General features: G+C 31.0%; 2 protein-coding genes across 3 annotated transcripts; both read left to right on the forward strand.

Moving 5' to 3' along the window:
* The first annotated feature begins 6705 nt into the window (after positions 1–6705).
* Positions 6706–9775, forward strand: LOC116125963 (TMV resistance protein N-like). Of its 2 annotated transcripts, XM_031411677.1 has the most exons (5): positions 6706–7289; positions 7849–8920; positions 9243–9374; positions 9530–9536; positions 9634–9676. In XM_031411677.1, exons 1-5 carry the CDS (start codon positions 6793–6795, stop codon positions 9639–9641), a joined length of 1716 nt encoding a protein of 571 aa, XP_031267537.1. In that variant the 5' UTR covers positions 6706–6792; the 3' UTR covers positions 9642–9676. The 2 variants fall into 2 exon arrangements, with proteins under 2 accessions (XP_031267537.1, XP_031267536.1); XM_031411676.1 differs by having other exon boundaries at positions 9243–9536; positions 9634–9775.
* Positions 9703–12654, forward strand: LOC116126008 (disease resistance protein RPP2B-like; the record flags this gene model as incomplete). The annotated part of the gene is made up of 5 exons (XM_031411705.1): positions 9703–10180; positions 10280–10854; positions 10978–11654; positions 11862–11968; positions 12293–12654. Coding segments are annotated over 4 exons (1806 nt in total), but the record flags the coding sequence as incomplete, so codon positions are not given.
* Positions 12655–13081: the final 427 nt, after the last annotated feature.

The following is a 13081-nucleotide window of genomic DNA, read 5'->3' on the forward strand; positions in this document are numbered from 1 at the left end:
CTTCCATCTTTAAAACAATTTCCCTTAAAACGTTATTATATCTATATTTAGCAAAAGTTTTAGTATTTTGAAGTAAAATATATAATACTAAATTAGTAGTCGGATAATAAATACCATTTAATGTATTAGTAGTATCATAAAAAATTTAAAGAAATGAATAGAAAAGTTCACAAACCGCCCAATCATCATAGTTGATAACTTCCTCTGGATATCCGGTTGACAAAATCTATAATTGTTTCGCGGTTGGCAAAGCTTTTTCCAACATCAAGTAAATGGAGTTCCAACGGATAGGGATGTCCGTACATAACTTCAAAGGTCGAACCAGTGGGTCCTCTTGCTTACAATATTTGACGTACTCTTGCCATCTTTTATTGCTACCACTGACAATAAATCCGATAGCCATGCGCACCCTCTCCATCTTTGAATGTATAGCATCTAAACCTACTTTAACTATCAAATTGATGATGTGGCAAGCACATCTCTGGTGAAAAAATTTGTCTTCACTACGCAGATCCAATCTCTTTTCAAATAAAGAGATTGTCGCGGTGTTAGCAGCTGCATTATCAAGTGTTAGCGCTACCACTCTATCAGTTAATAAATACTCTTGCAAAACTTCAAAAATTGTAAAATAAATAGTTTCAGCACTATGTTTTTCATATAATGGTTTAGAACCCATCAATTTTTGTTGTAAACCTCAATTATGATCTAAGAAATGTACTATGATAGTTAAAAAATCAGTTTTTGATCTACAAGCTCATATGTCTGATGTAAGTGCAATAGATATATTCCTAAAATTTTGAAATTTGTTTTTAAGTTTATTATTTATTTTGTTATAAAGTTTTAGTATATCTCTTCTACTTGTACTTTTACTAACAGGGGTATATGCTGGACAAAATACAGGTTTAATCATGTGAACAAAACAAGGATTTTCAGATAAAAAAATGGGAGAGTCTGTAGCAACTATGAATCTTTCTATTTCCTCTCGTGAGCATGTGCATTGTATTGCCATGTTGAGAGAGTTGAGGATTGTGGATTAAAATTATCTTATCTGACAAATCAAAGTCTTTCTGGCCTCTTTGGGGAAAAAAGAAAAAAAGATAATAAGAACCAATAATTTGAAGTTAAAATAAATGATTAGTTAGTATTGAGGGGTTCAGAGAGAGATGTTAAAGAAAGAGTTGAAACACAAAGGTATTGAGTTTTTATGACAATTTTGTAATTCATTCTTTATTGGAGGGCTATATTCTACCCTGTTTTACTCTTTAAGCAAATTACAAATTCATTTTTCCATTAAGATATATTTTCATTTAATTAATTTGAACTTGAGCTTGAAATCCACTTTTATTTTAAAAAAAATTAAAATTTAGAAAATTTTAGGTTGGTATATCAAGTAATGAGAGCCCATTGGGCCATTAGTAATTGAAGTTGGTCCATCAGACAATGAGAGCCTATTGGACCATTAGCTTAAACCCGTTTGAGACACATTGCATCTTCCAGGAGAAAACAAGAGTAGAAATTTAGAAAATTTAATGCAAATATCGAGTGATAGTGAAAGGTCAAATTCGATTTTAGGGTTCGTTTCTAAAGTCAAGTAAAAAAGTGAATTAATTATCAGGATAACACTCTTTTATTTGATATTGCAGAGTCCAAAGCATCAACAAGAATATCTTCATTTAACTATTTTTGGGCAGCTGAGTGGTTCGATAGAAACTCTTTGATGTATTACTCAACAGGTCTTGAGTTTGAGTTCCTCCTTAGTTGCTAATAAGGGTAGCCATTAAAACTCTTACCCGCTCGATAGTTCTAAGGTCCTAGGGAATTAGTTGAGGTTAGTGTAAACTGACACAGACACCTTCAGCTATCAAAATAATAATAATAATAATAATAATAAAATACAAGAATATCTGCATTTCCACAACAAAACAATGTGATTAAAAACATTATTAGGAAATCAATCACTCAATTATCTTATGTTTTAGTTTAGCCCTTGAATGTCTTGTTAAGACATGATCGCAAACTGTAGGCCTAATTCATCTAGCTAATCTCTCACTAGTGAACGGTGAGAGCTAATTCATCTTACTAGTGAACGAGAGAGCTAGTTGGCATACACTTTCCCATAACTTTCTTGCAAAGAGAACATGACAAAAGCAAGATAATTCAAGGAAAACTACCATTAGGTGGCCCTGATGGTAAAAGAGCAAAGGGATTCAACATGAGTTCTTTAGTTCGAGTTAAGGATTTACCCAGTAAGAGATTAGTTGAGGTGCCCATAAGTTGGCCGGACACCCCCGGTCACCAAAATAAATCAATCTTATACAGAAAAATGGCCAGTAAGTTGGCCGGCTACCCTCGATCACCAAAATAAATCAATTTTGCACGGACAAATTGGTTTTTTAACAGAATAGATTACTATAACTTCAATATTTGATTTAAATATAAAACTCTAATTTTAGCTATCAACTCATTGTAATTGAATGATTTGGAAGTTGATAAGATAACAAATACAATAATTAATTTCAATAATTAACATTAAAGATTTAAATCCATTATTTAAGTTAACATATACGTCACGTTTAAGGGCACCATTTATTTATTTATTTTAGACAAATTATGTCAAGCTATTAGATTTGAAAGTTTTAATTCTTTACCAAGTGAATTAAACGTTAAGCGGAATGGGTTACCAAGTGAATTAAATGTTAAGCAGAATGGGATGCTAAGTTGATTTTAGTGTTTAGTCTTCATCATTACAAAACAACTAACCATAAAACAAAATAAAGAACACCAAGGTTTTTACATAGTTTAGCAAAATGCCTACATCCATGAGACCAAGTCCAGATTAAGCCAATCCACTATGGCAAACATTTATAGTTCAATTACAAAGCCAAAGTTAAGCATCAGTTGCAAGATTACTCCCTGTTTTGCAACGCTTCAAACTCCACCCTTTAGTCAAACTTCGAACTACCATAACAAGCTCCACGTTGACGAAAGCACCTGGTCAGCCTGGAGCTCTTCTCAAGGATCAACACCGAAGATGTACTTCAGCTCTAAAAGCTTGAAATCCCATCAAGCATCACCAATGGAAACCCACGTTTCAGCCATGAACAAATAAGCAAAGTTTATCAAATGTATTTGTAAGCCTACCTAAGACATATAAAACCTGATTCAAAACAAAAGAAACCTCAAAGAATTGTCAGAGTAATATCAGAGGAATAATCAAGCTTAAGAAGAATTGCATTTGAGGAGACGAATATATAGAAAACTTGGGCTTCAATGCAAGGGGACAGGTGGCCAAAAATATACTTTATGAAAAAGTTTATTCCATTTCTTAAGACCACTTATCAAAGAGAATAAACTTTCCAGCACATTGTATATCAATTTGACAAGTGTTATGGACCGCATAAATATCTCATAAGCTCATTGAATTTAGGGGTGAGTAGTTTCGGGTACCCTGTATTTTTCGGAGAAATCAGAACCGGAACTAGAACCACATAGTGCAGGTTTCCAAAAAAAAAAGAACTGGAACCAGAACCACACAGTGAAAGTTCTTAAATTCACGGAACTGGAACCAAAAATGTAGGTTCCGGTTCCTTTCCCAGGTACCCTATAAAAAATTAATTACCCCTATTAGTTTAAAAAAATGACAAAAATACCTTAAAAGTTTACAAATACACCCCTAACATTTTAATTACTCATTCATTTGTGTCCAATGTGACTCATAAATCCTCTAATCTCTAGGCAACACTTGAATTCAATCATTTATCACAATTCACATAAAATTCCTCAATCAAAACCAAAACTAAAACAATTAATTAAATTAATTAAACAATCATACTATAAATCTATAATTTAATATTATAATTAATTAAATTTCTAATCATTTAATTAAGTATTGTACTAATGTTTATAATTGAATATTATAATTAATTAAGTAATCATACTATAAATCTATAATGTAATGTTATAATTAACTACATTTTTAATCATTCTATTAAGTAATGTACTAATGTAGTAAATTAATAATATTTATAATATAATGTTATAAATTTATAATTAATTAAGTGATTATAATATAATGTAATGTTATTATCAATTAAGTAATTATTTAATTATAATGTAATGTTTTAATTAATTAATTTTCTAATCATTTAATTAAGTATTGTACTAATGTTTATAATAGAATATATAATTAATTAAGTAATCATTTAATTAAGTAACCAAACTATGAATTTATAATGTAATGCTATGATTAATTAAATTTCTAATTATTTAATTAGGTATTGTGCTAATGTAGTAAATTACTAATGTTTATCATATAATGTTATAATTAATTAAGTAATCATTTCATTATGTAATGTTATAATTAATTATGTGATTATACTATAATGTAACATTATAATGAATTAAGTAATCATACTATAAATTTTTAATATAATATTATAATTAATTAAGTAATCATAATATAAATTTATAATGTAATGTTATAATTAATTAAATTTCTAATCATTTAATTAAGTATTATACTAATGTAGTAAATTACTAATGTTTATAATATAATGTCATAATTAGTTAAGTAATCATTTCATTATATAATGTTATAATTAATTATGTGTTCATACTATAATGTAATGTTATAATGAATTAGGCAATCATACTATAAATCTTTAATGTAATATTATAATTAATTAAATTTTATATTTTTTAATTAAGTATTGTACTAATATTTATAATGGAATGTTATAATCAATTAAGTAATCATTTAATTAAGTAATCATTTGTTTATTATGTAATGTTATAATTGATTAAATTTCTAATTATTTAATTAAGTAATGTACTAAATTACTAATATAATATTATAATTGATTAAGTATTCATTTAACTAGTAATGTATTAATGTTTATCAATTTATTTTATATAATTAATTAATTACTAATTTATTACAGATATACTTAGAACTTGATAATTGAAGTAAATAACTAAATATTATATTATTATTCAATCAAATATATTATTATATTAAAAAATATTTTTTTAATAACATTAAAATACTTTTAATTCGTTTTAATTCTAATTATACACTTAATTAATCAAAACTTTAATATTAATATATTATAATATATTAAAAAATTTTATATGGTGTAGTTTATATATAATAAGTATAATTTATATGTAATAACTATAATTGTATATTTATTTAATTAGGTTATTAAAAAAATTTAACTTTTTCCATTTTAATTTTTTTATATGTAAAATTATAATAGACCCCCTATTCTTCACAGATATTTATTTCAGCCCAGGTTCTAAAACAGGGTATCCGTTGTAGGTTCCAAGCAGATTCCAAGCTGGGTACCTGTTGCAAGTTCTTTTTTCTAGGTTCCGGTTCTGGTTCCTCTGCATGTAGGAACTGGAACCACACAGCATCGGTTCCAAAAAAATGGAATCGGAATCTACCCGCACACTGTCGGTTCTGGTTTCGGTTCTACTCGCTACCTGTGCTCACCCCTAATTGAATTTTAAAAATACAACCGTGTTACCCAAATATCTGCTAGATGCGTTGTGATTACTCTAACTTAGAAGTACTCGCCCAATATAGCGGATAAACAACATAATAGAAGGTGATTACTTTAACACAAGGTCATCATACTAAAAATTTAAACAAGAATGATTATGCAATATTCAAAGTGAAGTGTTCGTATCATGACTTGTGCTATATCACTAGAATCATAAGTTGACAAAATAACTTACCAGATTAATATATTTTGGATAGTGAAATTTAATACAGTTTTTACCATCAATACATTTTGGAAAGAAAAAAAAAAAGCGTAGCTGTAATCTAAACCATTAAAATACATTAATCTATGGTAAAAAAAAAATTGTATCTTAACTTTAAAATATATATATATATATATATATATTATATTTAAGAGAAAACTATAAAATATGTTTAACAGGGTGGTGTCTGCACCAACTTTTAGCATTAATTTTTTAATTAAGTGCATAAGCTTTTAACTTATCCTACGGTAATCCTGAAACCTGGATTAGATCGTATATTTTATATGAAATATNATCTATTTTTTATTCTAATAATTACTAAATTTTGGTAATCACCTAACACCAATAGCGATTATTGTAGGTAATATAGGTGATTATAGATCTGATCGTTTCTGGGTTAGATCTATTGTAAAAAACGGCTAAATCAGTGTACGGTTAATTAGATCCAACCAGTTGTGTGTTTTTCCAACAGCGGATAGTTAACAGTCGTCTTAAGTGATTGAGAGTATTTTGTTAAATTTTAAACTTTTGTGTTGGAGTGTTTTAACTAAATTCTCAAATATAAAGGGTTAAAAATAATACTCTATATAATAATATTATTATTAAAAAAGAAAGCTCGTTAAAATTCGGATAACATTTTATTTCTTTCAACCGAACAAATTATTTATCCTTGTTAATCTAACCAATCATATTAATATAAAATTCTTATTAATAAAAAATTCCTATGATAATCTATCTAAGTAATATCCTTATCTTTCAAATAATAAAAAATTTATGGAATCGAACGCTAGCTTTGGTTTTAGAGCTTAGGGCATGCGTATTCCTGGAAACGAGATGAAAAAATAAAAAGAAAAAGGCGGCAACTTCGGGGGGAAAAAGATGAAAATAAAATAGAAAAAGGCACAGCAATCAATCAAAGACATAGAGATAGTGGAATATGAACTCATTCACTCTCTCATGTAATGTTTTAGTTTAGCCCTCTACGTTTTGTTTATCTGCAGTGCCTCTGATCACTGGAACTTAATGGCTTCCTCTTCTTCTTCTTCTTCTTCTTCCACTACTCCTAAACTAAAGTACGAAGTTTTTCTTAGTTTCCGAGATGAGGAGACCCAGAAAAACTTTAGAAGCCATCTGTATGATGCCTTCAGCCGGGAAAACATTAATACTTTCATTGATGATAAACTTAACAGAGGAGAAGAAATTTCTCTAGCTCTTTTGACTGCAATTGAACAGTCAAAGATCTCGGTTATCATTCTCTCTAAAGGGTACGGTTCTTCGAGCTGGTGTCTCAAAGAACTTGAAAAGATTGTTGAGTGCAAGAAAAAGTATAGTCAGATTCTGATTCCGATCTTTTATCACGTAGATCCATCAGATGTAAGGAAACAAACTGGGGATTTTGGGAAAGCTTTTTCTCAGCTTGAAGAGCGTTTTAAGGTTGATGATCCAGAGATGTTGCAGAGATGGAAGACTGCTTTGACGGACATAGGCAACCTATCTGGCTTTATTTCAGATAACACTGGGTAATTGTTAATTTTAATTTCAGCTGTTTAATTTGGTTTTTTATTTTATTTTATGTTCTAATTTTTTTCTATAATGATAAATATTGAAACTTTAATATTTATTGATATTATTTTTTTTTTTCGAATAAATGATAAAGGAAATAAAGGAAATCATTCTAATACGAGAAAATCTATAAAAGTAGAATATGATTTATTAGGTTGTAAAGAATTTGTCCTATATCAAAACCTTAATTTATTAAGTTTGTATCATATGTGTTTTATTTATTTATAATCTACAATTTGGTGCCCTTGAACATTGTATTTTATTTGTTTTAATAAGAAAATATTCTAGTTCATGTCATGACAGTTCATTATTATGCCAACCTTATATTTTAAAATTTAAGGCAGTAGAGTAGTTTAATACTCTATTCCATAAAATTTTCATATCCTAGGATGGAAAACTAGTTTACTCTATTCTTTGATCAGTTCTAGGAAATAAAATTATGTTATCTTTGTTTCTTTTTCATTTATCTAATTTTATTATTGTTTTATTTATTTATGTTTTACTTTTACTGTTTAGGGACGAGTCAGTACTTGTACAGGATATTGTCAACGATATTTTGGAGAAATTGGATGATGAGTACTTGGTAATTAACAACGAGAGCCCAGTTGGACTAGATTCAAAAATCGAGCAGATTGAATGTTTATTATGTCAGGAAGGTGTTCGTAGACTAGGAATTTGGGGCATTGGGGGTATAGGTAAGACAACTCTCGCTGGTGCTGTATTCAGAAAAATCTCTAAACAGTTTGAAGCTTGTTACTTCATTCAGAATATTAGAGAAGAATCAGAAAAAAGCAGGGGATTAAATGACTTGCGCCAAAGACTTTGTTCGGTAGTTTTAGGGGATAAATATCCCAATATTGGATTCACCTTGGAAAGAAATAGGCTTGGCCGTGTTCTTATTGTGTTTGATGATGTGACAAAATTAGAACAAATGGAATGTTTAATGGAAGACTTTGCCTACTTGGACTCCGAAAGTCGAATAATCATAACGGCAAGGGATGAACGCGTACTAAAACAATGTGGAGTGGATTACATACATGAGATGGAAGGATTAGTTAGTGATGTGGCTTTTCAACTTTTTAACCGTTATGCCTTTGGAGGAAAGAGTCCAACAGAAGATTGTATTGAGCTATCATCAAGGGTAGTGGCATATGCTGCAGGTGTTCCTCTTGCTCTTAAAGTTTTGGGTTACTCTCTATTTGGAAGGACAAAAAAAGATTGGGAAAGTAATCTAGAAAATTTGAAAAGATCTCCTCATATGGATATCCATGAAGTATTAAAAGTAAGTTATGATGGGCTAAACTATGAACAACGGCAAGTATTTTTGGATATTGCATGTTTCTTTAAAGGGTGTGAAAGAGCTCTTATAGAAGAAGTCTTGGATGCCAATGGCTTTGCCTCACATTATTGTATAAATGTTCTCATTGAAAGGTCTCTCATAACTACATCTTTCAACACCATCACAATGCATGCTTTGCTTCAAGAAATGGGTAGAGAAATTGTTCGGCAAGAATCAAGTAATAATCCTGCCAAACGTAGTCGGTTGTGGGATCATAATGATATCTTTTCAGTATTGACCACAAATAAGGTGAGAGCCAAACACACTAATTTTTTATTTTTACTTTATATATGAGGTATAATAAAATATTAGAATGCAGAATATTCCTTCAATTATCCTTGGGAATTAGCTTAACTGGTAAAGTGATTGGGTGGGAATCTGAGATGTCTTATATTTACATATTTTGAAAAGAAAGTTGAAAATAAATGTTTTATATGAGAATTAATTACTTGATAGTTATTATTATTATTATTATTTTTAATTGAAACTCTAGATAAAGGAATTACTTAACAGATTATGTAATTAAGAAATTTCAAACTAATTTATCGTCTATCTACTCTTGATTGTATAGGGGAAAGGAACTATTCGTAGCATAAGCTTGGATATGTCTAAAGCAAAAGAGATACATTTACAACCTAAAGCTTTCAACAAGATGCATAACCTAAGGTTCTTGGAAGCCTACGGCTTCACATGTGGTAACAAGGTATATGGTTTTGAACACCTTGTATTTGATTTCTCTGAGCTAAGGTATCTTAGTTGGTTTAATTATTCTGCTGAATCATTGCCACAATATTTTGATCCTGAGAACCTTGTTGCACTCTACATGACTGATGGCAAACTTAAACGACTTTGGACTAGTGTCAAGGTATTTGTTAATTTTTATATTACCGTTTTATGCTTTAAATTGTAAATATTTGAATGTTATTTCTAAGTTTTCTTTTTAATTTGTTCTTTTGTTACAGAATCTTAATAATTTGAAACATATTGACCTCAGTCACTCCAAGCATCTACTCGAAATGCCAAATCTCTAATTATGTCCAAATCTTAAGAGCTTGATTCTACAAGGTTGTAAAAATTTGCAAGAGGATTTCTCATCTATCCGTTATCTCAATAAGCTTGTCCTCTTGAATCTAAAAGAATGTAAAAGCTTTGAAAGTCTTCCAATCAACCCTGGTTGGAAATATCTTCAAAGACTTATTCTCTCCAAGTGTTCAAATCTCAAAACAGTTCCAAATATCCCCAATACGGTAGAAGAGTTATATTTAGATGGAACTGGAATAAAAGACTTGACGTCAATAAAGCATCTTTCAAACATAGAAATATTGAATCTTGAAAATTGTTCAGAGCTAGAGAGTCTCCCACAGAGCATTGGTGAGTCAGAAAATCTTCGAATAGTTATTCTCTCCAATTGTTCAAAGATCAAAACAGTTCCATCCATCCCTAGAAGTGTAGAAGAATTATATTTAGATGGAACTGCAATTGAAGAATTGCCACCATTAGAGCATCTGTGTAAGCTAGTAATATTGAGTCTTCAAAATTGTTTAAGACTAGAGAGTCTCACAGAGAGCATTTGTGAGGTTAAAACTCTTCAATGTCTTTATCTTTCAGGTTCTTCAAAACTTGACAGATTGCCTAACGGCCTGAAAAATTTAGAAGCACTGGAGGTACTTGAAGTGGAGGGAGTTGGTATAACAGATATATCGTCATTGACTTTAACATGTTTGAACAACCTTAAGAAATTATCTCTCATGAGATGTGGGCTTCAGAAGCCACCAGTAAATCTGGCCTGCAACAAACTGGAGCAGCTAAATCTGGAAAACTGTTGTATCGAATTGTTACCCAAAAATCTTGGCGAATTACACTCACTGACATTTCTACATCTTGGCGGAAACAATTTTGATAGTCTGCCAGACAGTATCAAAGACCTCTCTATGTTGTATGAGCTTGATTTAAGCAATTGCCAAAGGCTGAAATCCATACCGCAACTTCCAGATAACTCACTACGTATACAAGCAAAGGGTTGCACATCACTGGAAGCGGTATCAGGTTTACCAACTCAATGCCTAAGTATGGGGACTGACAACGAGGAAATTAGCTTCATCAATTGTTGCAATCTGAAACTTGATTTAACAGATACTCTGCTGAATATTGAGAGAAATGCAGATCTATGGTTTAGCTCTGAAGTAAGTCTATCTCTCTCTTTTTTTCATACTATATAATATAAAAATTTATTTACTTTTATAAATAAAATGTTATAGAATATTTAAAATTAAGAAGGTTAGAAGTTGATAATTTTCTTGGCACAGGAAAATACAACATCGCTGTCAAGGGTTAACCTGCCAAAGGCTTATAGCCGGCCAAAGGCATATAGCCTACCAAAGGCTTCTTTATGTTACCCTGGAAGCGACATTCCAGATTGGTTTAACTTTAAAAGTCAGAATGGTTATATAGAGCTTCCATCAGATTGGCTCAATGATGACTTAATTGGTTTCGCTTTGTGCGCTGTTGCATCGTTTCTAGACCATGAAGAGGCTGAACCTTTGCAAGTTCGTTGTTTTCTGGTTGTTAACGAGCAGATCGTTTCCTCTGGCTGTTTGTTTAATGATTATGGACATGAGGTTATTGAATCAGATCATGTATTCTTAGGATATGATTATGATATCATGGCCTTGGAATTGCTTACTCTCAGCTCGAATAGCAAGGGCTACATGGAGTTCTTTGTTGAGCCTGGAAGTAATAATTTCAGAAGAAAAACCAAGTTGAAAAATTGTGGAGTCAGATTGTTGTACGCCAAAGATAATTATACGAGAACAGATGGAAGGGTGGAAAGAGACCAGAGATTTCCATATATAAATGGCTGCTTGAGGTGCCATCTCTATTGCTGCGTGGAACATGATGAAATGGACGAAAAAAAACCATATGAAATTTTAGATGGCTGGTCCCCATATTCAGAAATATACAAGCCACCAATACGAAGGGATTAGTAAGTTGGATTAAATCACGAAATTATACGGTTTGGTTTCTAATAATTGATTTCTAGGTGAAGCATAACTAATCTTTTTATTTCCAAAAAAAAAAAAAACAAAGGAGGGTTATACAATGATCTTGCATTATTTATTCACATGTAGAAATAACATACGGCTATGTTATAATTTTTTTTATTGATGTAAATATTCACTGTATTTTACAGTTCAAATTATATTGGGTGCAAAGTGGTTCCACACTATCTGCATCGGAAGCGCATGGACTGGGCTAGATCTGTGTGAAACTTGGAGGTTGAATCTTCTTAAGGAAAAGGTGATCTAACTCCAAACAGATGAGCTTATTATATAAGGTTATTGGAACAATTTGAATGATTCTCTTTTACTTCCCCATGTCCCTCCGGCGGTAAAATGATGGCTGATGCTTGTTCAAGTTCAGCACAGCAGGTTTCTTCTTGCTTTGGTAGGAAACCCTCCACAGGAAAATCAAGGATTTTTACTCCATTTCTGGGCATAAACGGAGTGAATTTTTATTTTAAAACATATATTCATGCCCTATGCTCTGCCGTTCTCCATTCTATTCAAGAATTGTGAAGTTATATATATGCTTTTTTTCTTATGTTATTCATTGTCTTTTCAGACTGGCTTGATCTCGTTTGCACATGCTAATGATTTAGCTGGCAACTTGGTGCATGAACATCTCAATGTTTTCTGGATTTTCTTCCCTGGAATCCAATTATGTTAGCGGACTACTGTGAGTGGACACATGCTGTTTTGATGTTTCTGGTGTTTGGTTTTCTGAACTGTGAAATGATGCTGATTACACTTTAATTATGTTGTAAGCCGACATTATGTGAATGTTCTGTTTTGTTTGAAACACTAGTTTATTGTGAACTTAAAATTTTCCTGATGTTCCTGCCTTCTGAGGCTGCTTTCGTCTTTTACTTTGCATTATCAGATTTGTTTCCAGACAGTTGTTCTTATCAAAATTGGCATTCAATATTATCACAAATATTTTCTGAATGATATTTGATCGATGGTTTTGGTTTTCTGGCAGTGAAATGATGTTGATTACTCTTTTATAATTTTTATAATTTAGCAGTTTGTAAACTACTATCACTGGTTTATTCTGGTTTTCTTCTGATGTTGTGTTTTGTTAATTGGTTTGTTTCTTTTGTATGGCTTTGGGACCAGAACTTATGAACTGCTAAACGAACACATTTCTATCTCTATTAAAACTCAAATAGTCAGGACTTTCAATCAAGATTGCATTCAAGATCATCACAATCATTCTCTGAAAGATGTATATAGATAAGACTGCAGTTTCAGCATTGACAGGTGTCTTCTCCTACGGTCCTACCCGTCGGTTAATAATTCTACCTTCATTATTAGGCCTCTCCCTCTCACATCTCCAATGACTGAAACAACA

The sequence above is a fragment of the Pistacia vera genome, unplaced genomic scaffold (genome assembly GCF_008641045.1).
Source record: "Pistacia vera cultivar Batoury unplaced genomic scaffold, PisVer_v2 Contig174, whole genome shotgun sequence".
NCBI classification, from domain to species: domain Eukaryota; kingdom Viridiplantae; phylum Streptophyta; class Magnoliopsida; order Sapindales; family Anacardiaceae; genus Pistacia; species Pistacia vera.